Consider the following 27,685-nt stretch of genomic DNA (forward strand, 5'->3'; position numbering starts at 1 on the left):
TGCTGCAGACATCAGTAGTTTATTGTTTGTTTAGTCCAAACACATTCAAAATGGAAACTGAAAGAATACTTTCCACCTGAAACAATTAAACTAGATTCTACTAGCATATAATGCTTAACACATTACAGCAATAAAGATGGTAATCCATTTTCTTCTATACCTACTAAAGCCAAGATGGTAAAGCCAATTTGGTTGCAATAGTGTCATAAGGATAGAATATTACCATCAAAACAGAAAAACAAACAAACAAAAAAAAAACCCAGCAAATAACGGTAATGGTAGATGAATATTTTTACTCTGGTTCACTGAAAAGGGGACAAAATGTTAAAAGTCCACAGTACTGCAGGTGAACAATCACCATGTAAACTTCTCCATGTGATGTTTTAACGTTTTATTCATGGTACGTAAAGACTGAAGCTGAATGGCTCTTTCTTCTAATTTTCTATTACACTTAACATTTGCCATTACTTTTGGTGCCAGAACACTTTTCATGAATGGCAGGGCAATATCCTGGATTGCAAATTTTATATACATAAAATGAGAAGGAGAAAAAAAATAAAAGAGTAAAGGAAAAACACATTTTAAAAAATGACAAACCACTTATTTAAAAGTAGTTTGAATAAAGGCTTCAAAACTCAATTTTCTGGTAAGAACTTCAAGTACTATACATTAGAAAGTATAAAGTGTTTTAAACAGGAAAAAGAAAAATCATTATGCCCCCCAAAATGGAAACTGAGATATCTGTGTCCCCAAAATATATGCAATAGTGCAAGACTTTTTCCTCAAACATGGAAGACCCCATTCCAGGGAAAACAGGAGACATTTAATTTTCCTTATATTGCCCAGTACATGAAAAACAAAATATGTGCATCATTTGCTAATTTACTAAATAGCAAGAAGTTTCGTAATTCAAAACTAGTTTGCTATTATGTCAAGTGCATTTTTTGTTTGTTTTTTACCAAGATAGAATGGAGAAGTCTTCCACGCTAACAAGCAGCTTTAAGTGGTCACACTTATTTTCCCCACTCCTAGCCTGAAACATCAGAAACTGGTATCAGGTATTTACCAAATGCTTCAAGCATAAAATTGAAAATCCTTTGCCATACTTGTGGTTTACTGGAACTTGCTATAAAGACAGACAATAATCCAGCAGCTATAAACTTTGCTCACAGAATTGTTTAGAGATTCATGTAAAAATAAAAGATGTCATCCCAGACTTAAATTCAGAGCCACTTGGGTGCTGACATCAGTTCAAGAATTGTGCAAAATGAATGACAGTTCCCTGCCCCCCAAATAGAAAATGCAAACACTTAAGAGCTGCTGTTCTTTTCTCTGAAAATTGCAGTATCCTCACTTCAGGTTTACTTGCCATTTATGGAATCTGACTGCTTTTAAAATGTCACTAAAAATGTCCATCAAGTTGACAGACTTTTCCAAGCACCTCAAGTGATACGTGTCACCGTTCACATTTATGCTAAAAGAAAAGTCAAGAGACTTACTCAAATAACCGACTTCCTCCTTCCCTTTCCCTCCTCAACACAGAGAACACATTGTTGTTAACTGAAGAACAAGGTAAATAATATGCTAGTCAATTTTACTGATTTTAAAGATACTGCAATTTTTATACACTTCAATGATTTTTCAACATTTTGCAGCTGTTTGGCTTTGCAGCACAGCAATTCATACACTATACTGTACAAAATTACCAGCAAGACTGGAATGATGTATTAATAGAAGGCACCATCATGCTTATTACATTACCAGAGAACAAACATACAGTAAAGACAATTTTCACTGTACACAGCTTAAAGAAAGGAAAACTGGGAGGAGGAGTGTGTTGAGCAGCCAGCCATCCCTGTACTCAAGAGGGGCAGGGAGAAAAACCTTAGATATGGAGCTACTAAATCTGGTCTAATATTCAAGACCATGACATTTGAAGTTCTGATTTTTGTTATTTAGTTCATAACTAAATGATCTCCTTCTGGAATATACTTGTAGTCTTGTTAAGGTTTATGTGTACACACGCTGGTCACAGCAAGCAGATAAAATGCCCTCATCATTTCACAAACTATTTTCTACTGGAAGAAAAGATGAAATATTTTTTCCCCCGTCGCCTCCTGTTGCAGATGTCAATGTTAATGAGTTCAGAGTACCCATTAGTGCATTTTGATGAGCGCGTAACAAGTTTGTTGGTTTGTATTTTTAGGGGGAGCCAAGAAAAAAGGCAAGATTCTCCAATTGCACAAATTGCACTATTTGTGTTTCCAACATTAACAGGCAGAAACCGTAACACTTAAACAAAATGTGCAGCAGAGGATTTTTTTTTTGACTCAAAGGACCTGAATTCAGTTGGGCATGTCCTTTTAAAAAGTTCATTTTGTTGTAGATAGTTTAAGATATGGTCATTCCTCAGTCCTTAATTCTCCAAGTCTAGATTTATAAATTAATAATGTGAATCTTGTTGTGAAATTGGGGAAATAATGTCCACCTCAATTTAACTCATAACCAAAAGATGCTTTTCACATCAAAGAAATGATCAAAAAGGCTGTGTCACATTCCAAAGCCAAAAAAAATTAACAAGAATGCAAACACGATGAATAATGTACCACTGCCAAGACTTTGCCAACAAGGGGGCTTCAGCGACGCTGTCCTGTGAAGCGGCCTTCCATCTGCCCGGTTCCTCTTCCAGAGCCGAGTTTCTGTGCCATGCCACCTCGCGGAGGAGGTCCTCTTCCATCCCGGTCACGCATCATTCCACCACCCACGATACCACGTGGACCACCAGGACCTCTATCATTGCGCCTAATATCCCTGCGATCATCACCTCCGCCTCTGGTTTCTCGCTCTCTTGCAGCTCTTGTTTTTTTCTCTTCCACATTTAAACGCACTTCCCCTCGAAACATAATTGGCTTTAAAGGGGGAGAAAAAGATTTACACGGGCAGGTTAGACAGCAATAGTAAAGTATTACCTTGCATATGTAAGTAAGAAAATTTTAAGAAACAAATTTAAAATGACCTACATCTCAGACTTAAAACTACTAACAAATCTTTATTCTTTGCATTAATACCATTTCATAGTGAACTATTTTTAGCTTTACCATTAAAAAGGATTCTATATGCTTTTAAAATGTACCAAATTAATATTATATACAACAGGAATAATAAAGGCTTGAATTATCTTGAATTATGCCCTGTAGGTCACTTACTTTTGCAATTAAGATTCTCTGAACTGGTTCAGAGTCATCAAAAACCACAAAACCAAAATTTGGAAGCTTTCCCCCAACACCCTTGGTATTGATGCGAAGTTCCACAACGTTTCCAAAACCTGTGAAAATATACATTATACCAGAGGTTAAATATTTTAACAGAATCCTTTGTGGCCTTAATTGTTCAGGATGAATAACCTTAATCTCCTCGATCCATTTCAAAAGTTGCAAACGGCTACATCCAATGACAATTAAGGTACATTCACTCAATATAGGTCTTTTACCTAAGACACCAACAACTAGTTGCACTGCTTGTTTCATTTGACTTCAGCATCTTTATTAGACCTTTCAAAAGGAAAGTTACCTGTACAGTTTTAGAAAGACAATGACATTTCTATGTCTGACTTGTATTTGCCAAATGAATTCCCTTTTCAAATTTAAGTCTGATTTATCCAGCTCTTTCTTCTAACCTCTATAGAACCAGGACAGTCAACACTAAGTACAGTCACTGGGAAACATGTGATCTAGCCTTCTACTCCCTTTTGATAACTGATTAGTACCTGGAAATATACAAAGTATATACAGATGAATGGTTTAAAGAAAATTCTAATTACATTACAAAAAAGCTCTATTATCCTCCTGCTAATTTTACAACAAAGCAAAATAAGCTACTTACTCATGAAGAATTCTTTCAGTTCATTTTCATCAATATCATGTGGCAAGTTACCAACAAAAAGTTGATGACTGTCTGGATAACGAATTATTCTACGGTTGTCCGATTCATTCTGTTCGATATCTCCTCTACCTAAGAAACGGAAGAGTACAGATATTAAAGTTTACAATGTCATATAAAAACTAGTTCAAAGCAATGAATGTAAAAAAAAAAAATCACTTAATATTAATATTCCTTTTTCAGTTTAACAAGATAGTGAGCTCCTTGAACAGAGGTGGAAGTGCCTATTATTAGTAGGTTAGTTAGAAAACACGACACTAAAGTGTAAAGTGAGGGTATAGACTAGATTGCTCAAATCCCTTCTTCTAGATCTACATATCCGATTATGTGAAAGTCAAATGTTAGTAGTATAAGTATTCCTCCTTAACCAAACTCTTGCCATCACCCAGGAGCCAAATAGATTTCAAATAGTGAGATATATTTGTTTAGTGTTTTGAAATTCACAAATTTCTTAATCTTTGGTTGTATGAAATTACGGTTAAATTAGTAAATTTAACAGTAATAATACCTCATGTATATGGCCTTTTATGTTATGGTGTTCACACACACACACACACACACACACACACACACACGTAAATCTTATTTGATCCTCCCACTAACACAAGGAACACAGACATATAAGAAAGGCATTGCACAAGAAAAATTTGCGTAATAACTGAATGGCATAAGAGAAGCTCACAATTTAAGGGTCTCACATTAAGATCATAAACTCACTCAGTGGCAAAACTAGGATAAATCCTAGCTCCCATGACTTCTGGTTTAGTAACATACCGTTTATTTCAGTTTTGTGGGGAAAATGACATATTCTAAATTTGACGTATACTATCTCCCACCTCCTCCCAAAATCAATCTAAACATACTTATAGAATTCAAACAGAGGTGCTACATATATTAGCTAACAATGGAAACAAGTCAAAAATCATGGCAACTTACTTAAAACCTAAGACAATCAAAATAAGAAGCAGGGTGTGCTTATTTTTTATCTGTGAAGAGATAAGAGTGCTAAGAGAGTAGGTTATTGGCAGCTCGGTTTTGAATTCTTAGAACCAATGACAATAACCAAACAATATTTGTCTCAAAATTATTTTACACCTTCAAAATTCATGTCTCTATGGCATGTCAACTAATCCTCCCCTAAAAGCTAGTTGTTTTGTCCCACACTGTCTTTGTAGCAGGTTACTTAAACCTTTAAGCATTTTGAAAATAAAAGTATTTGTGTATGAAACACATTATAGATTTTTTTAGGTTCAGTCTTTTCTAACTTTTCAGGCACTAAATGCTAAATTCTAAAGGCTACAAGAAGGGGACTGACTCACCTGGTCTTGGTCCTCTCGGAGGGAAACCAGGTCGTTCTCTAGGTCGTTGTTCACGAACTCGAGGTGGCTGAGACTGAACTTCAGGTTTAGCTTCAACTCTCGGCTACAATACAAGGGGGGAAAGACACATTATAAAATACAAGGGAAAAAAACAAATTATAAAGAAACACATTCTAGGAGAAAAACCAACTAAAGCAACTATCAACAAGTCACTAACAGGCATAATGGTAATTTTAAGTTTAGAATGTTTTTAACATAGTGTCCTACGTACATGAAAAATAATTTTTTATAGATATTCTGTACCAATCTAGGACTGTAGGGTAGGTATTGTTTTCCCACTAGAGGCCATATATATATAACTCACAATAAGCTGGTTTTTACAACCACATCTAAAAAATAAAGTTACACCCACATTGAGACAGCATAAAAAGTATTGCTACAAAAATTACAAAAATGCAAGATGAGCCACTCCATGTAAACACACATACAAAAGAAAAAGCCGTCTTTATCTTAGGAAGACAAGAATATAAGACACATACTTTCTAATTTTCTTGTTTGCTGCCCTTCAAATTTAAGCGCTCAGCAATATCCTCTAAGCCCTGCCCCATAAATAAATATTGAAAAATAGTATTTTGATAGTTTAAAATATACAAGCTTACTCTAGCACCTAAAAATACTACTTTAAAGTCAAGATAGGAATGTGTATATAGCATCTCAAATAGTCAAAGAAGTCCTTTAAACTTTCTATTGTTTGTATACATTTATTTAAGGACTGACCCCAACAATTTTCCTTAACTGCTTCTTGGGGGTGATGGGGAGTAATAGGACATTTAAGATGCCTTCCAAAAGTTTCTGCTAACTCTGAATTGAACACATATAATTAAAGTAATTATTTTTAAAACAATAACATCCACATCTATTACCTTTTCTTTTTCATATTTTTGTATATTTAATTGCTATTTAAAAATTTTAATGCATTTTATGCTAATTACTCGTTTGAAAAATAAATACCTTTTCCTTAATACAATGATAATTTCAGCATTCCCAACATCTTCAGGCTGTCTACGCCCAAACATTTGTGGTCCAAGGAAGAGACAAAATATATGCACCTTCAAAGGATGCTGAAAACCTCAGCAGGGTATGAAGAACATGTCCTCAAGCCTGAAAGCTAGTAATTTTAGTGTTGTCTTATAGCTGATCATCTCTGAGGACTTCAGTCCAGACAGTGGCTCAAACTTTCATCATTTATATAACTGAGATATTATAATTTGCAAGGACAAATTTTGATACAGCTATGCTTCCTTCAAAAATGGTAATTTATTATAAAAGATATTCCCCACTGTAACCACTATAACTCCTATCCTACCAGTTTTTAACAAATTTTCCTGCCTTTTCCCAAATTCTATTTTCTTCCATGTAGATTTCCCATTTCTTTCAACATGATGAAGTTGCTTCCCATGTTCTAGAATTTTGCTAGTTGAAAATTTTTTTAAAATTTAAACTTTCTCGTTTTTTCAGTTATTTATATGTATTTATTTCTATTGAGACCATATCTTAATTTATTTCTACACCATCCAAAGAACCAAAACAGTGTTGTTAGACATAGATGTTTAGTAACTACTGATTCATTTAAAATTAAATTACATTTATAGTTCTTGAACTCAGAACAGGTAGAAGAATGTTCTACGCCTGACAAGGAACCTAAGTTACAGCCCTGAGACAGTTCCTGTAAGATATTTTGACCCCTAATGTGATGCCTAAAAAAGGCATCAACTTAGAAACGTCAATTAAGGGAGCCTAAAAATGCAACGTGAGCATGAATGTGATACAGAATTAAAGAACAGAGGTACTCTAACAAGGTTTTGATGCAGCTAGTATGTTTAGGAAATTTAAAAAATAGTAAATGTACCTTTTAATGTAAAAGTCTCAGAAAAACCTCACTCATTCAATCCAAATGTTATCAAAGAACTTGAGGTGCCCTGACTGATTCAAATTCTTTTCAAAACAGATTACCCAAATAAAAATAACTACAAGTAGCAAAACAGAAAAGTTCTTCGTTATCCTTTAAGGATTTCAAAGTGAAAACATAAATTTAAGTATTTTCAACAATCTTACAACAATTCATACACTGACTTAGCAACCTTTTAGTATGTATCTGATGATGCCAATGCAAGAAAAATATGAAACCAAAAACCTAACAAAATCCTTTCAATGGCTGATTAATATATGTCAATTAAGCCAGCTATATGTACTTATAAATTCTTCAGGTTCAATTTCATGATTAAAACAATTTACTTCAATGACATAAAACGGGTAATATACCACATACTATTTTAGGGCCTTAAAATTACTTTCAGGTAACCAGAAAGTGCGCTCACATTACAAATCCCACAAATGAAAATCAAACAGAATATGAAATAAAAATGGAACCATCAAATCACGTGAATAACAGGTAAAGGCACAACTAATAAAAAAGTCCTTAAATTTAACATAAGCTATTTAGATGAACTAATCAATTTCCAGACAAAATCTTTCTTACCAAGCTATTAACTTACCTACTTCTAAATTAATGCCTACCAATACCCTAGAATTAGATTTAATTCTTCTTTTATTAATAATAATCTATGCTAAAAATGTTAAAGGAAATAAATATTACACCAAAGTAAAATAAAATTGAAGGGTGTATTATTAAGTCAAGTGAAAAACTCATGAATCCATTCTAAATGCAGCTTAAGGAGATCAGAAATTTCAAGTTTAAATTATAAACATTTAAATTTTTTGTTTTAAGAAGAGTGTGGGTTGGGAAATGCAAACTAGTCTCCTACAATTCAAAAACTTCAACAATTAAAAAAAAAAAAATTTCCCTCTGGGCAAGAGGCTAAGACCTAATGTAATATGTAATTTTGACATGCCTTAAATATAGTACTCTTTTTCTCTGATGTCAATAGAGACACATTCCATACATTCCCCTCTAAAGGTCTAAAGAACCCTATAGGTTTGCATGAGTCTGGTGTCGATGGTGTCCAACTGCATGAATACATAGCCTAGCCCTACTACTTATACACCTGTCTGAACTTATGGGAGGTACCCTAGGTCTCAATTTACTTAACTGTGAAATAGGAATAATAGTAACCACCCTCACAGAGTGGTTATGAGGATTAGATGAGAATGAATATAAAGTGCTTTGACAATGCCTAGTATATAAGCATCAGCTATTTTAACTTTTAAATAGCAGTTAAGTTTAAAATAAATGTAGAGAACTCTCTGAAATGAAGTAACAATCCAAAAGACTCCAAATGAAAATCTGAAAATTGACCATTTCAAAGCAAATCCAGAAGTCACCTGTCAGGTCTTCAGATGGGTTGAAAAGCATAATCAATACTTGGTAAATTAATTTTCTTTATTAAGATAGGATAGAATCCTGGTTGGTGATGAGGTAATTACTCAACATTTCCTGAATAACTAACTAAAAAAAAAAAAGAAAAAAAACAACAGGTATCGTGAGGCCATATATACCTATTAGGTACCTGATTATGTGTACCAACACCAGAAAGACTGTCTTACAATTACTAGCCACTTTTGAAATCTCAAAGTTTCACTGTTTATAGCACAGTAAGGTATGTAACAAACAACTGTATGTGCACTAACCTTTTTAAATGTAAATTTTCCAGTAGAATGAAGTTTACCTCAAAATGTAGGGAAAAGAACTGCACACCCTTTATAAACTTGATTTAAACTTAGTTAATTCTGAACTGTACCTAATATAGTAGCCAGTGTCTTATTTTCAATGTTTTGAAAGCTCTGAAATGGGTAAGATGACAAACAGACAAAAAGCAGAATACTGGAATGATCAGTTAAGGTGAACACTACAGTCATAAGTTGGTACAGGCTTCAATTAAACGGTGTGAACCACGTATAGTCAGAGAGCTTAGGCAGTGTATTTTGAAAAGTATTTTATTTTTTAAAATACAGTGACTCTTTATAAGGCCACACTACTTGGTGCCTTTCCAAATTTCTTCCTTAATATTTTTGCTAAATAAAATTTAAAACTTAAAAAGGAACTTTTTTTTGGTTATTGAAGAAGCCTTTACAAACATGTATGTATATATTTGTTGGTAAAACCAACTTAATCTGTATTTCACACACCCAAGCCCCAAATACCACCCATGTAGATGATGAATGGAGATTTGGCATTTAAAGTGGGTGCACTGACATTTAATACAATGTTTTGTATATTTAATCCATAATTTGTGATTGACTCATTTAAAAAAGTATAAAAAAAGATAAGCAATTGGCAATGTAACAAGGATACAATCCAATGTGTTCACAGATTGGTTACCTGTGAGACTGGTGCTTTAACATGGGGTGGAATTCCAGAGGAAGAAACAGTACCACTAGGAGGCAGGTTTTTACTGGTCACTGAAGCCCAGGAGAAAGCCTGCAGGAAATGCAACAAACCTAGACTACTAATCATGGAAAACCACCAACATTCCTATAGGGAAACTTCCAAATATATATTTTCTTTTCATTTCTAAACTATTTGCTCTACATTGGAGAACTCCTAAAAGAGAGGCACACACACACATGCCAGTCTATGTGCCAGTTTTCAAAATCTCTTTATGCAAGATTATTTGACGGTTTTGTCTGAACTACTAAATAAATCCACAAGCAAGTTCCTATATGCTCTCAGTAGATGAGCAAGTGGCAAACAGAACCACTAACAACTACACATGCTAGAAAAATAAGAGCCTAATAGAACCAATTTCTTTCCCCTTTTAGAGAAAAATAGGGTGTGTGATGGTGTTGAGGGGGAGGGGAAGGATAGGAAAGAAGAAAGGACTAGCTGGAAACTTTAACAAACATTCACAAATTAAACAAGGAATCTCCTCCTCTCACTACCCAAATATACTTGAACCTGTTGCCTTTACAGAAAGATAAAAGAAGTTTTAGATAGGCTTAAATGATACACTACGGGTGTCACTCATATTTCCAAGATAATTTAATTGGTCTAGTAAGGAAAAGTGTTCCCATTTAAACCAGAAATAACAGGTATCTCTTCTTTTAATAATAGGCCAACTTGTTTGTTGGGAAATTGCATGACTCCTTGCATCCATGCGTAGAGGACTTAACACAGAATGGAACAATAACTCTCAGCTTTATACGTGGACCTGAATAATTTCATGTAAGGTACTAAACACTGCATACAAAGAGTCTTAAATTTCACTCTGAAGGGTATTTCGGGGGGTGGGGGGTGGGATTTCCTTGGGATTACAAAAAACCCACAGCTTCTTTTATATACATAAAAAAAAAGCAGTTTAACTGTATTAAACAATTTGACATAAAAGAACAAAGGTCATGCTTCATTAATGGCATCAAATACGAAAGTGTGATGTTATAGATTAAAGTGTTCCTTTGATCTAACCTTTGGTGGTTCTTGTGGCAGAGAAACAGGTTCGGCAGGAGGAGGAGAAGTAGATTTCTCCTCTAATTCTTCTAAGTTCTTCTCCTCCACTGGCAGTTTCAGCTCTTCAGTCTTTGTTTCAGATTCTGGTTCAGGTTCAGGTTCATGAGAGGATTCTTCCAAAGGCTCCTCTATGCCATTACTACAATAAAATATTTCATTCACTTTTCAGTGTGAGTGACATGATCAATTCAAACAAGATAAAATTCAGTTATTTCTCCAATCTAATGGACATAACTAGTAATAAGCTGTTTTGAAGCAAAAGTCCAACAAGAACTAGAAGGCAGAAGGGAATAACACTCAAGCACAGCCTTTTTTCTGTTTTAAAACTGGATTACTAAAAATGTTTACTTTAGTACTAACTATAAATAAATCCCACGTTTATAAAAATAAAATAAAATGCCCACTCTTTGTGTTGTCCCAAACGCTCTGCATTATCAGTAAGTGATCAGTTTTGGGCCAAACTGTGTTCAATTTTTTAATTAAATAAAACAATTATTTCCAAACTTCTTGCATAGTAAGTACTCAAACACTGGCCTGATAGATAACTTTATCAAAACTTTACTTCCAACAATAATTCTAGGAATAAAAACCACTTTACAACTACCTGCATTATAGTTTAGACCAAATTTAGCCTTGCAAACACTATTCTTACGTCACAGGGTGAGCTTCATAATAACCACTGTTAGCATTTTCTTGTACAGGTTCTGGAGATGGTTGCCTTTCTTCTTGTTCCTCTTCTACTTCATCCTCTGATTCTGACAATACATAATACACCACATGGTTTTTAAGAGGCTTTACACACAATTTGATATACATGTTTTTAATGTCTAAGGTAGTAATATGATAGTATAAAAATGACAAATTCTTACAAAGGCAATTCATTTGCAATACTCCCATTTCTCTTTAAAAAACGGAAGAATAAACAAGATGAAGTTTGGTATTTACCCTATTTAAAAAAAAAATCTATTAGTAAGAAAAGGGTAGGAAATAAATGATATTAAAGCCATAACTCAGTTTCCTTTGTCACATCTATTCGATAGAGCAATAATGATAAAATTATACAGTGTAAAAAACAAAACAAACTTTGAGCCAGCATAATTTCGCTTTTATAAAAGTAAATATTGGTAAGTATAGTATCCAACAAAATTCCATAATAGGCACACCAAACTCTTGGTTATCTACAGAGAATGAGATTGAGGGGAATTTTGTCACTTTCTATGTCTGATTTTTATATAAAGTCATATAATGAACACCTACGTCATTTATAATAAAAATTTTTTTAAAAAGAGAAGAGGGATTTTGACTCATTACAAATTGAGACATTTCTGTTAAGTTTCATGTCCTTAAGGAGTAATGACAGAACCCTTCCATCTGAAAGTAACCTCACCTTCATCAAGTTCTGGTTCGGAGTCACCAAATACTTCATCTTCGTAACGAAACATATCATTGTGAACATAAAATTTATTTGGAACAGATCCCTATAGAAAAAACAACATGCAAATATGCCATAAATACCCATAAATGTGGCATAACATAAAAAAACAAATTACATGGTATATGCAATTTTTATTTTAATACTATAGAAATAACGTAGACTCAATATAATTTTCCAAAGTTGAACAGGCTATGATGTTAATAAACTACAGAAGATCACTCAAATATTGGAACTCAAAAATGGCTACTCAATGTAGGAGAACCAGAACCAACTAACAAACAGAACTTTTCCATTTTGTTTAATATGTACCCTATTAAACATGATATACTTTTTGTATTATTTACTGTAATCTTGATAATCTATTTACACATTTGTATCAGTATCTGACTTTACCTTCCAAATAATCAAAGCATGCACACACATACACATACACACACACACACACACACACACACACACACAGTCCTCAAATTATATTAACAGGTCCAGTACAAATTTCCCAAAAAAGCTACATGTATATCTAAACTGGTCAGAAGAAACTTGTTAGACACATCAAGCAACTAATAACAGCCAAATAAAATCACATAAAGTAAATTAAGTGAAATGAACACTCACCTCAGGAGCCAGAACAAAGGTCTGCATGAACTTCCTCTCAGGCTGCCCGCTGTTAGACAGCAAACCCATGACCTGGACAACGACCCCATCACTCAGGGTGGCGTGAGCATCCACATGACGAATTTTTGTATGACATTCACTGAAGTTCAGAGATAATACTTTGTGGTGTATATCCTTTATTAAGAGAAGGAGGGGAGGAAATACAAACTCTTGTGATACTGCATTACCCATACAATACAACAACAGAATTTCAGACTTCCTCACAACATGTAGAATATTTACTTAATTTTTCTGCCTCATTCGAATCCATTCCACCATGCTATGTGCTACTGTCTGAATGATGTTCCTAAACCACCACATTCACCATGTCACCTCTCTATACAAGAAACCACAATGGATTATTGCAGTCATATGGGCTTTATATTGATTTCTCCCACTATTCTGTATTAAGTATTTAGTCATTCAAAATGTACTAACTACCCCTTGACCTCACACCCAATTTTACTTTACTGTTTGTGTGTTTGCTGATGCCATTTCTTCTCCTTTCAATTTTCTCGTTTTGTAAGGTCAAATGCAGTAAAATTCAGAATCTAGCTGAAGTCCCACACCCCCTACAAAGTCTCTATAAAGAGCACATACTTCTATGTATTCCTGTAACATAAGGTTTAGTCCACATTTTGTATAAACTTAATACACTGTCTCAACTGTTTCATGTATAAACTACATCAAGGATACAAAACATCCCATCTTCTCCTTTGTATCCACCCCAATATAATACTGAGTTTTAAGACAAAATGTTTATAAGAACTCAAAGCATAATCGACAATTATTGTTAACATAAATTCTAGTTACAACTAATAATCACATTCAAAAAGAAATTAATGGGCACATGAAAGCCATTTTTGAAACCTGTACCTTAACACACACACAAAAATCTAAAATGTATATGAAACTGAGACTTACATTTTGGCCATAAACAGCCTCCTGGGGCTTCCCACTAGCATCTACCCCACCATGTACATAGGAAGAATTCCTGCCATAAAACCTGTAAAACCATAGATAATGATTAACATTTACTTGTTAAGAGAAGTCTAAGAGGCAGTATAGTTCTGGTGTCAAACAGATTTAATTTCTAGGTCCGGCTCCTTCACTCATAAGTTGTGTAATCTTGAGCATACTTATGGTCTTTAAGTTCACTTTCCTTGGTTATAAAATGGAACAGTAATACTATCTCACAGGGTTTTCGTAAAGATTAAATGAGTAATGACACATAAAATTCTTAATATGCATGGCACAATGATATAGCCAATTAGCTATTTTCATCTAATTCTCATCACATCTGTTTTTGTTAAGTGGAAGAATGAGATATTCAAAATACATTCTAAATACTGATGGTATGGTAATTGACCCATTTTTTTCCCCATTAGACACAAAAACGCAATTATCTAGATTTGTTTGGGAATTAGATGCTGCTTAACATTCTACTCAGTTTCAAACAATTACTAACTCTTGCAAAGGCTTAGATTAAAAGTTTAGTTTGATTTAAAATTGAAATAATTCAGAGACTACTAAAAAAATCTACATTATTTCAACATCCAATTTCTTGTTAATATTTTTATACCACTTGTATGTACATAATGTTTCTGTGGTATTACCTAAGCAATTAGAATTAGTATCTTTCTAAACTAAGGTTATCAAACATGCAAAGTTAACTTTTTAATAGAGAATTCAACCCCTATTATAATAAAACATGTTAAGACTTCTATGCCAAGTAATCTCAATGTATTAATTCATATATTGATTCATTTAACCCTAACCACCTCATGAAATAAGCACTATTTAAACGAGCAAACTAGAGGTTCATGAGAGGTTAAATTAACTCACCTAAGATCACACACCTATCAAATGGGGCAGCAAAGCCATAAACCTGGACAGTCTGATTCCGGAGTCCATGCTTTTAACTGCTACTAATATTTTCAAGTTTAAACTATTTCCTCTCATATACTACTGGCGAGTATGCAAACTGCTATTATTTTTCTGGAGAATAATTTGGCTTACATAAGCATGTATAAGAAAAGTCTCTGATTTAACAATTTTATTTTTAGGAACTTATTCTAAGAAAATAACTAGAAAGGTACATATAAATGCACGTGTAAGAATATTTATTAGTGTTAACAACTGAAAAATTACAAACTAAATTTTCATTAATAGAGAAATTGGTTCGTAAGTTACCATACCATCAGTATTTAGAATGTATTTTGAAATGATGGTGGAAAGCCTAATTGTTTTAAATTTTACTTTTTTGTGACTACAAAAGGTTGTTAGAAATGCTAATACTTACATTGTAAAGACTAAATTTCAAATAATGAAAGGCCCTATTAATTCCACACACACACACCCCCACCATACACATTGTCAACAAGAATGTCTTCATTTTTATATTTAGAGAAATGTACAGGTATTCATTTTGGGGTATGGAGAAGGTAGTTATATGAAAATATCTCCAGGAATAAACATGGAATATTACACACTTAATATTGCAAAAGGTATATTGCGTAAGGTATATTGCAAAATCTCACTCTAAAAAACCCAGGATCCTCATAGAGGACCTATAGCTACTATACATGATAGTTGTACTTAACTCCCTTGGCTGGAGTCTTCTACAACAAACACTTGCAAAGTTTAATACCTACAAAAGTCTCACTTATCTTCCACCTGCTAAAATATATCAGGACAAAAACTATAAATATACTCAAAATATAAATTAATTTCATTTTAATCTCTGGAAAAAAATAAGCTTACAAATCCAACTCTTGCCAAAATAATAAACAAGACTACGGTTGCTATTTTACCAAGCAATACTGTTTTGCAGATCAAGCAGAAGAAATTTTCACAAGTATAATCACTTAATGGATTCATTTCCTAACATTGCTAAAGAGAACTTTTAAAAGATGTCAAGCCTAAGGTTTTTAAAAAATGAAATATACAGTACTAGAGCATATAATTCTGTGCACATGCACGCACACGTGTAAATGTGAAATAAGTTGTGAAGCGTTTTTCTTACTGTGGATTTTATCAAAGAACTTCAAAAATACTGATTTTAGCCATCAGATGGTTAAAATATTGGATATGGTTTGCAAGAAACTGTCGGTTCATGAAACAGGAAAGACAAGATGTAAAGTGATATTCAAGAAAATAAATCTAAATAAAAATACTAAAATAATCCATTTACAATTTACCTGTGTAAATATTCCGGAGCTTTATTCAGCAAAGTATAATACTGCCTCACAAACTCCCGCCCTACAAGCAGCGGACTGGGCTTCTCCATAACCATTTCTTTGCTGCACAATGTCAAATGCTAAGGAAGCAAACACAAGAATAGTCATTATTAAAAAGTCATCTTTGTAAATTTTCTGAGCCATACATATGGGAATAAAGAAAATTAATAACATGTATTAAAAAGTAGTTAACAACAGCAGAAAACAATAAATTCCCAACTATTGGTAATGTCCAACATTTGCATCTCCTGTCTCTATTTCTTGATCTCCCTTATCCCTCAAAAGGGGGAAGTAGCACAGTTCTTATTCCCAAAAGAGTCTAGTGCCGCCTCAGACTGGATGAACACCATAACCAAGTCTTTCCATTCAGGGTACCTCTTCCTTTGGGGACCATTATCGTACATTTTTTAATTCCAGTGGTTTATTTTTGAAAACTAGGCAGAGGGCACAAGGCAGGGCTGGGAGATTACACTTATGGGAAAGTACTGAATTGTGTCTTCTTTATATTCTCTCTACTTCTAGGAATTTATTTCAGTTTTCAAAATGATACTGATTACCACTAAAAATCAGCAATAAATCTCAGTCCTCAAAGATAACAGTTTTTTACATTTGGTGTTAAGTCCAATTTTTCTTTCTACTGATTAAACATCTAATGACAAGCCATGCACTGCTTACAGTAAATGAAATACACTGGGGAACAAACAGGACTCTAGCCCTCAGAGTTTATAACCTGTCATGGAATATAAACAAGCAAACAGGAACAGAATGGATTATGTGCTGTGCAAAAGTACCTTTAAGCTGAAATCTCAAAGTTAAGGTCAAGAAACACAAATACAAAATAAAATTGGAAACACAACCTCGCATCATTTAATGTAAATGATTTATATGCTTACAGCCGCCAGAGCAAATTACAGACACCAAAGTTAAAACATTAGAGAAAGGAAAGGAAAAAAAGAAATTTTGAATATTACCTGTATATATACAAAATATACAAAAGCATCCTTTCTTATTGCACTTAAAAGTACAAAAAAATTTATATCTAAGTGTATATCAATTGGACAAATCAGGATGGGGTTTAAATTCCTGCTTAACAAATTTCAATACTGATTTCTTTAAACAAAAAAATTATACAGCCTAAGATAGCTCACTGTAATCATAATTGTGATGGGTGTTTTTTAATAAATATCAGATACCAACCATAGTGGAACCTACAGATGAGATTAGCTCTATACAATTCTAGTGACTCCCAATTTAACTTTTACATGAGGCTCTCTTAGCTTCCGTTTTTCCTTTTATAATTGTCCCAAAACTCTTAATCTACAAACCGCCCCAAATTTGAATTTTTACATAATGTCTCACTTGCTTTCAAAAACAGTTAATTCATTGCTTCCAATGGCATGGTATGGGGAAGGGGCAGTAGCAAGAAGCCCCCAAAACAGCCCAAGAAGCAGGCCAAGGAGGTAAGAGGAAAAGAAGCTGGAGAAACTAAAAGTGAAGGCCATGGGAAGGATGCCCTGATCACCGGTATAATTAAGAAATCTGGCAAAAAGTAAGCTGTTCCTTTGTGCCTCAGGTGATGGTGACCCTTATTTTCATTCCTGTTTAAACATCTGGATTCTCTGCCATAGCATCTGTTGTCACTTATAGCTAGAATGAAGTGTTGTCTTGACGCTTTTGGTACATTTAAGAATAAACTTTGTTTTTTAAAAAAAACTCTTTCAGTGGCTTCTCAGTCATTTGTACTTTAACCATGAGATCAGAGTAAACTCAGGCCACAATCCTGCCAGACTGCTCTTCAGTCTTTGTTCTGCCTTGAATTCAGTACCACATACAATTAAAGGAACTCACTTTTTTTTTTTAAAGTTAATTCACAAAACAGAACCAGATATTGTCATTTCAGGTGCCATTAGCTTTCCCCAAACCTAGAAACTTCCAGTAAGGACTAATTTAACACCCTAATACATAAAAGGACTCTTATTTTGCTGCATTTAAATAACAAAACTAACCAACATACTAGTATTTTTATTTGGAATGATAATGGTCAAAAAACAGATGACTTATCTAGTAAACTTTTATAAAATAAAATGTGGAAACTACACACCCTTTAATACTGTTAACAACCGATGTTAAAAAAAAATACTAAGATATAGACACTAATTTACCCTCTGAATAAAAAAATGATGTACAAAAATCAAAATAGTTTTGTTCAAATGGTTAAAGGCAGGAATACTATTAGGGATTGTTTCTGGGTTTGGAGATTCTCATTTATTTCTCTTTCTCCTCTGTTATTTCCAGATTTTTCTACAGTAACATTGTCATTTATCCCAAATCTCCCATCACATTTATAAAGTACATATTCACCTACCATTTCTGTCACTTCCATATAATCAAATTAAAAAAAGGTACCAAATACACCTATCAATATCAAAGAAAGGGTCAAAATACACTAAAAAGTTACTGTAACAAACTTCAAGAGGGGCTTCAAATTACCCACCACCTGGACAGCCACTAAAGTATCATGATCATATCATCCATTTAGATCAGAGCTAGGGAAGGGGATAGGCAGTTGAGGTAGCTTTTACTTGGCTATTATTCAATAAATTATTTATTCAAAGGAGGTAAGTTGAAAAGTGAACTTAAAATGGTGAATAAGAAAAGCAATGCTAACTTGGTAAAAGTCTAACCAACTACCTACGCAGAGTCCACTTTTTAAAGATGGAGGAGGCTCCCACAGGGATGATAAAATGAAAACGTTATTCAGAGAATGGTGTTTAAAATAATTATATTGATTTAAATATAACTTACAGATCAGTTACTTTACTGTAACTCTGATTTAAAGGGAATCAAAATTTAGAGGGCTAAAATATAACTAGTTGGTGGAAATCAACCACATCAAGAAAGTAAAGGTATTTGGAGGGGGAGCGCAACCTCACTGACTAATCTGTTTTTTAATGACAGACTAACTTATGTGTTCTACACAAACGATTGCCATCTTTCTCCTTCCCCCCCTTCCCACCCCGGAGAGTAGGGAAATTAACAGTTCAATTAATGAGGAATGTATCAAAGAAGCATTAAGGATGAATTATAGATGAACCAAGAAACTAGGTAGGTTAGCACCTGGAAAATTGAGTAATGTAAGTTTGCGTTTATCATTCATGCACAGCCAGTGTACGTAAGAAGGTCAAGAGGAAGGACAAAAGGGCCAAATTACACATTCAGAACGTGATTACAAGAAGAAATGTGCCATTTTTATTATTCACAGCAAAGCAACCAACTCAGAGGTAAACAATTTCTGGGATTTGGGTCCTTCCATTTCTTCTTTAAAAATTTATCAGACCAAAGCAAACCTCTGAACATGGGATTAAGAAAAAGGTTTTATCTAAGGCTATGAAAAAAAGTCATGATCTTTTAGATCTCAATTTCCTAATTCACAAATTGAAAAGTGATCTCTGGTCAAGCCTACAAGACAATGCAATTCAATAAAGATAGTCCAGATAGTCCAAAAACAATCTTCAGAAAGTTGTTAGCCTTTAGCACCTCCAAAGAGCAATCATCCTCAATACGTTTTTAGAGAAAGTGAAATTTCATGTATCAAACTCCATTTGAAAATGTGGAGATTGCTGTCATACTGGGATGCATAACGTAAAATTCACTAGTCATCAATTAAAAACTGTCAATCCTATTTATTCATCCAGATACCAACATGATTATATCCAGCTTCCCTATTTACAAAGCTTCAGCTACTTCAGATCATTCTACTCTCCAACTCTGTCCATCCCACTTAAAATCCTTGTGTATTTTCATCAATATCCTTTCATTCATTCCTGTTTCTTAGAAATGTTTCCTCTCCACTTGCCTAGACTAACTCTTGAAACACATCTACCCCAGCTCTCCATGGAAACTGCTGTCAATTGTCACTATCTTTTCTAAATCTCTTAGTATCCACTGAGAAGTAGAGAAGTAGTGCACATATAAATAAATAAAATAGAAAAGAAAGTCACATTGGGCTTCATATCCGACAATATACTCAGTGTTCTTCAGTTACAAAATAATTATTTTTTTAAAAAACTGTTATCAACCAGTTACCACCCTCTATTCCTTCCATGACTAAAACTTCAGCTTTTAGTTAAATATTTACATTTTTTTGTTTATTTCAGATAAAAGTTCAGTGAATCACTAGTATAATGGGGCTGCCCCCAAAGCAAAAATCCCCAGGCTACATTAGTATAAATGTCGAAAATGAGCTGACAGTTCTGTTCTACCCTGCACAAGTTAAATACTAGTTAAACAGTGAACAGGTATTATAGGAAGGTAGATTTAGGCTCAAATAAATATAATGCAATAACCTGAATAGAGCTATGTCATGAATACCCAATCACTGCAGGCATTTATTCCAGAGACTAACTGACCAATTTAACAGAAATATCGTAAAATAGTCAAATATCCAACAAAATTAGATTAGGTTGCTCCAATGCTATGATTCTAGAAACCTATTAAACAAGAACTAAGACCTTTGACTCCTACTCGAATACTCATTCCATACCTTCTTAGCTAATGATTGAAATGCTATGCATTCATTTCGGTCCAGCTAAAATAATGTCCCTGAAAATCTGTCCTGTTTGCTCAACAGAATATAACTGTCTTTCATTTGAATTCTCAAAGTACTTTGGATCTTTCTTATGGCACTTTATTAATCATATTTTGCCCTAAATTACTGTGAATATGGTCTAAGTCTACTTCCTCTTCTGTACTCCCCTCTCAAATATTATAATCTGAGCTTACCCTTGAATGTATAATAATTTTCTGGAAAGTCACAATTCTTCTCAAAAATCCAATGAGCTCTCCTCAGTCCTCTAGTTCTGCATTACCACTGCTGACCAGCTCCTCCTAACGCTTCTAGATTTCGATGATGAGGAAATGACATACCACTAAACACCTATAATAATGGCTAACAGAATCTAAAAATACCATTTATAAAGATGGGGAAAGTTGGTAGGAATGAAAAAAACGTTACTCACTTCAGAAAACAGTACGGCAGTTTCTTATAAAATTAAGCACACAAACCTCACAGTACCCAGCAATCTTTTTCATACATATTTACCCAAGAAAAATGAAGCACATGTCCAAAGACCTATTATGCTGTTTATGGCAGCTTTATTAATAAACACTCAAAAACTGAGAACAAAAAACAATTAGCCAGATGAATGAATAAACAAATGGTGGTTTAAGTCCATACAACGGACTACTGCTTACCAATAAAAGAACTTGATATATCCAGTATCATGAAGGTTTCAAAAACATTATTCAAAGTGAAAATTAATCCTACATAATTCTATTGATATGCACTCTGTACAATGCAAAACTATATAGGGCTAAATCAAATCAAGGGCTGGAAGTAGAAGGGAAATGATTATAAAGGGGCATGAAGGAACTTCAGGGGTGATGGAATTATCTTGTATCTTCATTGTGGTGGTGGTTTCATGATTGTTCATGTCTATCTAAAGTCATATAATAACTGTACATAGAGTGGTTTTTTTGTTTGTTTGTTTTTAAAGATTTTATTGGGGAAGGGGAACAGAACTTTATTGGGGAACAGTGTGTACTTCCAGGATATTTTTCCAAGTCAAGTTGTTGTCCTTTCAATCTTAGTTGTGGAGGGTGCCGTTCAGCTTCAAGTTGTTGTCCTTTCAGTCTTAGTTGTGGAGGGTGCCGTTCAGCTTCAAGTTGTTGTCCTTTCAGTCTTAGTTGTGGAGGGCGCAGCTCAGCTCCAGGTCCAGTTGCCATTGCTAGTTGCAGGGGGCACAGCCCACCATCCCTTGCAGGAGTCGAACCCAGCAACCTTGTAGTTGAGAGGACTGGCTCCAACCAACTGAGCCATCCGGGAGCTCAGCCGCAGCTCAGCTCAAGGTGCCGTGTTCAATCTTAGTTGCAGGGGGCGCTGCCCACTATCCTTTGTGGGACTCGAGGAGTTGAACTGGCAACCTTGTGGTTGAGAGCCCATTGGCCCATGTGGGAATCGAACCGGCAGCCTTCGGAGTTAGGAGCACGGAGCTCCAACCGCCTGAGCCACCGGGCCGGCCACCACAGAGTGGTTTTTGCTGTTTGTAAATTATTCCTCAATTATTAGAATTTAGCAAAACGATTATGCTGCATTATGTCAACCATTTCACAAACATTTATGAAGACTCTACTGCAGGGGTGTCCAAATGTTTTTCACCAAGGGCCATATGCAGTAAAATACACAAACAGCCGGGCCACTCACTCGAGGTGAAGTACGTATTGCCTCACCTGGTTTATTTAAGTAAACTAAATATATTTTTGGAATTTGCTGCGGACCAATTAACAATGGATTGCGCACCACAGTTTGGCCACGGGCCGCAGTTTTGACACCCCTGGTCTACTGCATACAAAGCATTAGTAAGCGCAACATGGTATCCTGAAATCAACACTGTTCAATAGTTCAAAAGGCAATTTCCTCAAAGTCCCATCTTTTACCTACTAGATTAACAAAAATGAAAATGATTAATAATATCCAATATTGTTAAGAGAGTGGGAAAACAGGCTCTTTTGCAAACAGTGTTGGTGGAAATATAAACTGTTAACCTTTTGGAGATGTAATTTCAGTTTTAATCAAAGTAATAAAAATGAACAGTAAACACACTTCTAAGACATATACAAAGAAATACATGCACAATTACACAAAGATGTATATTCAAGGTCGTTCACTGCCACGAAAGAAAAAAAATTCAGTCTAAATGCTCTTGAAGAGGGAAATGATTTACTAAATTATGGCACAGATATAAAGCACAAAATTATGCACTCATTAAAAATAGGGAAAAATAGGAAAGTTATAAATGTAGACAAGAAATACTGTCCACAATAGCTAAACATAACATCCAAATTGTAGAATGATTTCCAAGTCCCATCTTTGGTAAAAAAAAAAAAAGCATGCTACAAAAAGAAACCTACAAGGCATTTATTATGGGTCTAGGAAAAAAGGAAAGCTACATTCCAATTCTTAATGCCACTGAGTATTAAAAAGAGCACATTAACTTTGTAATTTTAAAAATCATATTTAAAAATTTTTCATTTACTTTCTGATTACCATCTAACAGATAGGAAACATAGCTCTAGAATATAGGTCGAAAGTGTGAAAACTCATTCACCACTACTAGTAAAGCAAAAAAGTACTGACGGTATATGCCTATGTTAGTGACCACTAATGGTTAAAGTCTGAGTGTGCTTAAATATTGCCAACTAATTGAAGATAAAATTGAGGAGGCTGAGATGGGAGAAAGAGACTAGTAAAGTACCATGCATAGAGAAAGAGTAATAAAGAAAAATTGACTGCCTGGATTGTAAGGTGCAATCTCCAACTTTAATGTTTCCAAGAGGTAATTTAAAAAGCATCTGATATGCTTACTTGATACAGTACTATTTTTTCAGATAACCTGATATTAAATGGTCTCAGAAACAAAAATATAATAAACTAAACCCCAACCATGAAACATCAGTTCATGTGCAGTCATTAAAATATGGTGAAAAACCACAAAACCATAGGGGAAAAAACCTGAAAAACGCAGTATAAAATTTGCAACTAAGGTATACTTTCAATAACATGAAGACACTATACACACTTAGACAAGAAAATGAAATTAATTTTTCAGATCTACTACAGCAAAATAATTATCAGAGATTTCAATAGAAAAAAAAAAATAATTCTGTATCCCATCAATGCTCTTTAATCGCAAGGATCTCTGAAATGACGTCTCTATTTGTATTAAAGAAACTTCTCTCCATAAAGTGATAAAATAGCTAAATCTACATATAATCATAAATACTACAACTGTTAACTTAAAACACCTGGCTGCAAACACCACCATTAGATCTAAGCATCAAAATGTACTACCAAATATTGACCCTTCAAGGAGCCTGGAGTGTCCTGACCACCATCTATGTCAAGGGGGGCATCTTTGCTCAAGTAATTCTGAGGGGAAATAATTTTTCAGTCATTGCAAATTTCTAACATGAAAATTCATGTCACACTTTGCTATTTCAATTCTTGGAGAAAATGGCCAAAATGATAAATGCTAAAAAGTCGAGATACTGTGTCATCTTACCTAAAAAAAAACACAAAAGATCTTCAAGAAACCAAAAGAAAATGACATTTAGAAAAATGGAAAAAAAATCTAAAGGAACAATTTTTCAGCACTGTCAAGTTTTATATACTACACATTGCTTCTTATAAAAAGAAAAAGATCTCTTCAGGATGCAGTTCTCTTCACTAAAAAGAACTGTTACCCAAGGCTATGCTTATGCTAGAACACAGCTTATCTCTACTATTGGAAACTTACTCCATTTTCCCTTCTATAGCCCTGCACCCTGGGCTCATATTAGTCAGGCCCAGGCCCTTTCTCACCGAACCATGGACTAGTAACATCCTTTCTCAAAAGCTAACCGCATATTAAAACTAGAACCTTCTGAAATTCCACATGGTCTTAAGTTCAGAAACTATTCAAAGTGACTGAGCATTAAGAAACTGCTGTCCAACAAAATATAAAAGCATGTATTTATGTTTTTAAAGTTTCACAAGTAACCTACAAGTTCCTTTGTCACCTTGAAATAGATAGGATATTAGCTTGATTTACAGAACAGGAAACCGATGCTTAGAGGGCCTAAGGCAAGGAGTTCAAGATCCCTCAGTTATGAGAGAATTGAAATCAGATCTCCTGTCTCTGGTGTTTTCATTACACCTGGTTAAAAACAACGGCAAGAATATCCAAAGACACAAGAATATAAAACATTTTTAAAGTCCAATTGTTCACTTATTTGATATTGTTGGGAGGAGTTAAAAAGCAGGGGATAGTAACATAATAGAAAATCCAAAAGTCAACCCAACATACCTACCATGGTATATCAAAATAGAGTAAAATATATTGAAATTAAACAATAATAATAAGCTGAGGCACAGCAGTCAAGAAACTGATACTATTGCTTCTGAAGCCAGTCCAGAGTTCTGGGAGAAGAACCAATTTGTTCTATCAGCTCTTAAATAAAGGTCTACCAATGGAGAGTAACTAAGTCATGTTTGTTGATTAAATTCTGCCGAATTTAAAGTTCACAAACAACCGTTAAATTTGCACCTATCAAAACCAGTCTTGAAAAGTGGTCATTCTCCACCTCCATTACCCATTCCCCCAGCATAAAATAAGTGGGGAAAAAAGTCATATTTAAAGCAACCTAGGAAAGAATTTTCAAACCTGGTAATAGGTAATCAACAGCGATAATTCTGCAGGATAAGGAAGCTGTTAAGATTCCTAAGACATTATTAGTATTTATAGATTTTTACTAATTGCTATGGAAACTTTCATATTTGATCTCTCATTAGTGAAATATGGATAATATTTCCTGCTACGAACAGTGCTAATACTATTCAAACTCAAGATCTGTCTGCTGACAATTCAAGTGCTCAGCTGCTGAGCACTCAATTCCACTACCAAATTATGAAAGACTTATTTCCTTCTACTCCTGATCCCCACCCACCCCACAAGCATTCTGGTTCTCTCCACTCTTTATACCTATTCACTACTGACTAATATTTCAACCCCAATTATTTGCAACCTGACCAGCTCTTGGATAGTAAGCAATCCATCTGAGGTCTTTATCCTACCTACAATTCCTGATAACCTTTGAAAATTAAAAAGCCTTTGGAGATTAAATCGTAACACAAGGATTACACATGACTTAGTTCTAAAAATAAGAAAATGGAAAGGTAACATCACCAAAGAAACACATAATTCACTTCTAAGAAGTTCAAACTAATCACACCGCCTATTTTTTAAGACTAGGAATTTGGGGCATCAAAAAGACAACTGGATACTAACAAGCCCAAATGTTTACTTAGAAATTTTGTTCACACGCCTAAGGCTATATTAACTGCCAAATATGGAGCTGGACAAGGAATTCCCATCTTCTTACCCTGTAGCACATGGGGCTCCCTATGGGCAGCTAAAGGTTCACAGAACCAGGTACGTGCAATGCCAACATTTGGAAGACTAACACGAAGTGTGGAACCTTTAACCAAAAAACCAGTATTTTAACCCAAGTTAATATCACAACATTCACATGGGAGGGGGGTTTGAGGAACAACTTTGCTATTATTGCAGCTTCGGTGCACGTGTTTTTTTGTTTGTTTTTCTTTTTTAAAGAGCAAAGGCACCTACCCTCCCCAAAAATTCTGTTAGTTAGGTATATGTTGCGGGGGGCCGGGGGGGAGGGGGAATACTGATCTATACGGAAAATTGTAGATGGAAATCTACATGCGCCCCAAAGTGGCACAGGGCCATCTTAAGAAACCTGCTTTTAAAGACGCAGGTAAAATTCGATCAAATTCGACTCACAAATTCAACACTCTAGGGACGCTTATGTTCCTCGCCTTGACTATCCTCCCCTCACCCTCCCCCCAAAAAAATCTATTCCCCAAAGCACTTAAACATTTCGTTCTGTTCTTGGGTCAATAAGGGACCGTTTGCACAAAAAGGGCACGAAAAAGGTGTACGTTAAAAGACAGCCCCCGTTTCTGAACACGTTGGGGATAAACCCGAGGGGGAGGGGGGTCAAAGGCCGAGTAACACTAGGTACTGGGCAAGCAAAGCAGTGGCTGCCTCAAACCCGGATTCTATTTCGGTGCACAGAAATGGTGCCCGGAGGCCTCTACTTTCGCATCTGCGTTGCTTCAGCCTCCGCCGACACAGCCTCTTTCCCCCTCCCCCACGGCGGGGCGGCGACGGCCTCCTCGCTCCCGTAGAACCGGGAATAAGAGCCACAGATGAGTCAGAGACAAGGACGGTGGGCTCCCCACCCGAAACATCCTCTCCAGAAAGACCACCCGCCCACCGCCCCTATTAAACCTCCATCCGCGCAGCGCGCCTTTGGGAACTGCTGCGTCTCTCTTCCCAGCTCGCCACCTCATCCCCAACAAACCTCGGCTCCACCTGTGCCCTCAGAGCCCTCCATTCGCACGACGCGCGCCGGTCATCTCCCTTCCCAGGCGGCCTCCCATCCCTCACCTGAAAGGCTCGGCTTCTCTCACGCATTCACTGCAGCACAGGCAGCCGGCAACAACAATGTCTCTCTGCCGCGACACCTCGGACATGGGGCTCACGCTCTGACGGTTGCCTCGAGCCGCCGCACGCGAAGCGAATGTCCCCTTCCGACCACCACACCGCCCTCCCTTCCCGACCCCTTTACACACCTCCAACCAACAGCGGCAGCAGGTATGTCGCGCGGTCAGCAGGAGAGGCGCTGAGGACCGGCTGCAGCGGATTCTTCACGCTAGCCGCCCCCTCCCTCCGACAAACCTCAAACCTCGGAAGTCGAAGAGCCGCGAGCTCGTTTCCTCTTACAACCACCTCTCTCCGAGCACCAGGCGATGCGGCGAGCGACTAGGAACACGGACGTCCCGCCCCCTTTGCCACCGCCCCCTCTTATTGTTTTACCCCTGCCGAAAGGGCTGGGGAACCCCCCAGCACGGCTTCAGCCAATCACGCATCTCCTTCGCGAGTTGGACCCAACCTTCTCGAGTCCCACTGCGGAGCACGCGCAGATGCCGCCGCGCTCACGTACTCTCGCGCCC

At 35.6% G+C, this 27,685-nt stretch overlaps 1 protein-coding gene across 4 annotated transcripts; it reads right to left on the reverse strand.

Moving 5' to 3' along the window:
• On the reverse strand, positions 1 to 27,685 carry G3BP2 (G3BP stress granule assembly factor 2). Of its 4 annotated transcripts, none has more exons than XM_019720611.3 (12): positions 27,305 to 27,685; positions 16,012 to 16,130; positions 13,736 to 13,817; positions 12,773 to 12,946; positions 12,110 to 12,200; positions 11,375 to 11,477; positions 10,681 to 10,861; positions 9,598 to 9,696; positions 5,259 to 5,361; positions 3,883 to 4,011; positions 3,207 to 3,325; positions 1 to 2,909 (listed from the first exon to the last, which is right to left on the reverse strand). In XM_019720611.3, exons 2-12 carry the CDS (start codon positions 16,104 to 16,106, stop codon positions 2,637 to 2,639), a joined length of 1,449 nt encoding a protein of 482 aa, XP_019576170.1. In that variant the 5' UTR covers positions 16,107 to 16,130; positions 27,305 to 27,685; the 3' UTR covers positions 1 to 2,636. The 4 variants fall into 4 exon arrangements, with proteins under 4 accessions (XP_019576170.1, XP_019576162.1, XP_019576185.1 ...); XM_019720603.3 differs by lacking the exon at positions 27,305 to 27,685 and adding an exon at positions 27,120 to 27,277; XM_019720626.3 differs by lacking the exon at positions 9,598 to 9,696 and having other exon boundaries at positions 27,305 to 27,511.

Source organism: Rhinolophus sinicus, chromosome 1 (genome assembly GCF_057876585.1).
Source record: "Rhinolophus sinicus isolate RSI-liver-muscle chromosome 1, RSI-T2T, whole genome shotgun sequence".
Lineage (NCBI taxonomy): Eukaryota > Metazoa > Chordata > Mammalia > Chiroptera > Rhinolophidae > Rhinolophus > Rhinolophus sinicus.

Coding starts and splice junctions, on each gene's coding strand:
- G3BP2 (XM_019720603.3), bottom strand. CDS start 27,146: ATGCGTGAGAGAAGCCGAGCCTTTCAG. Junction 13,818..16,011: donor GCTCCGGAATATTTACACAG/GTAAATTGTAAA, acceptor ATGGTTTTACAG/GTTTTATGGCAGGAATTCTT. Junction 2,910..3,206: donor AGAGAATCTTAATTGCAAAA/GTAAGTGACCTA, acceptor CCCCCTTTAAAG/CCAATTATGTTTCGAGGGGA.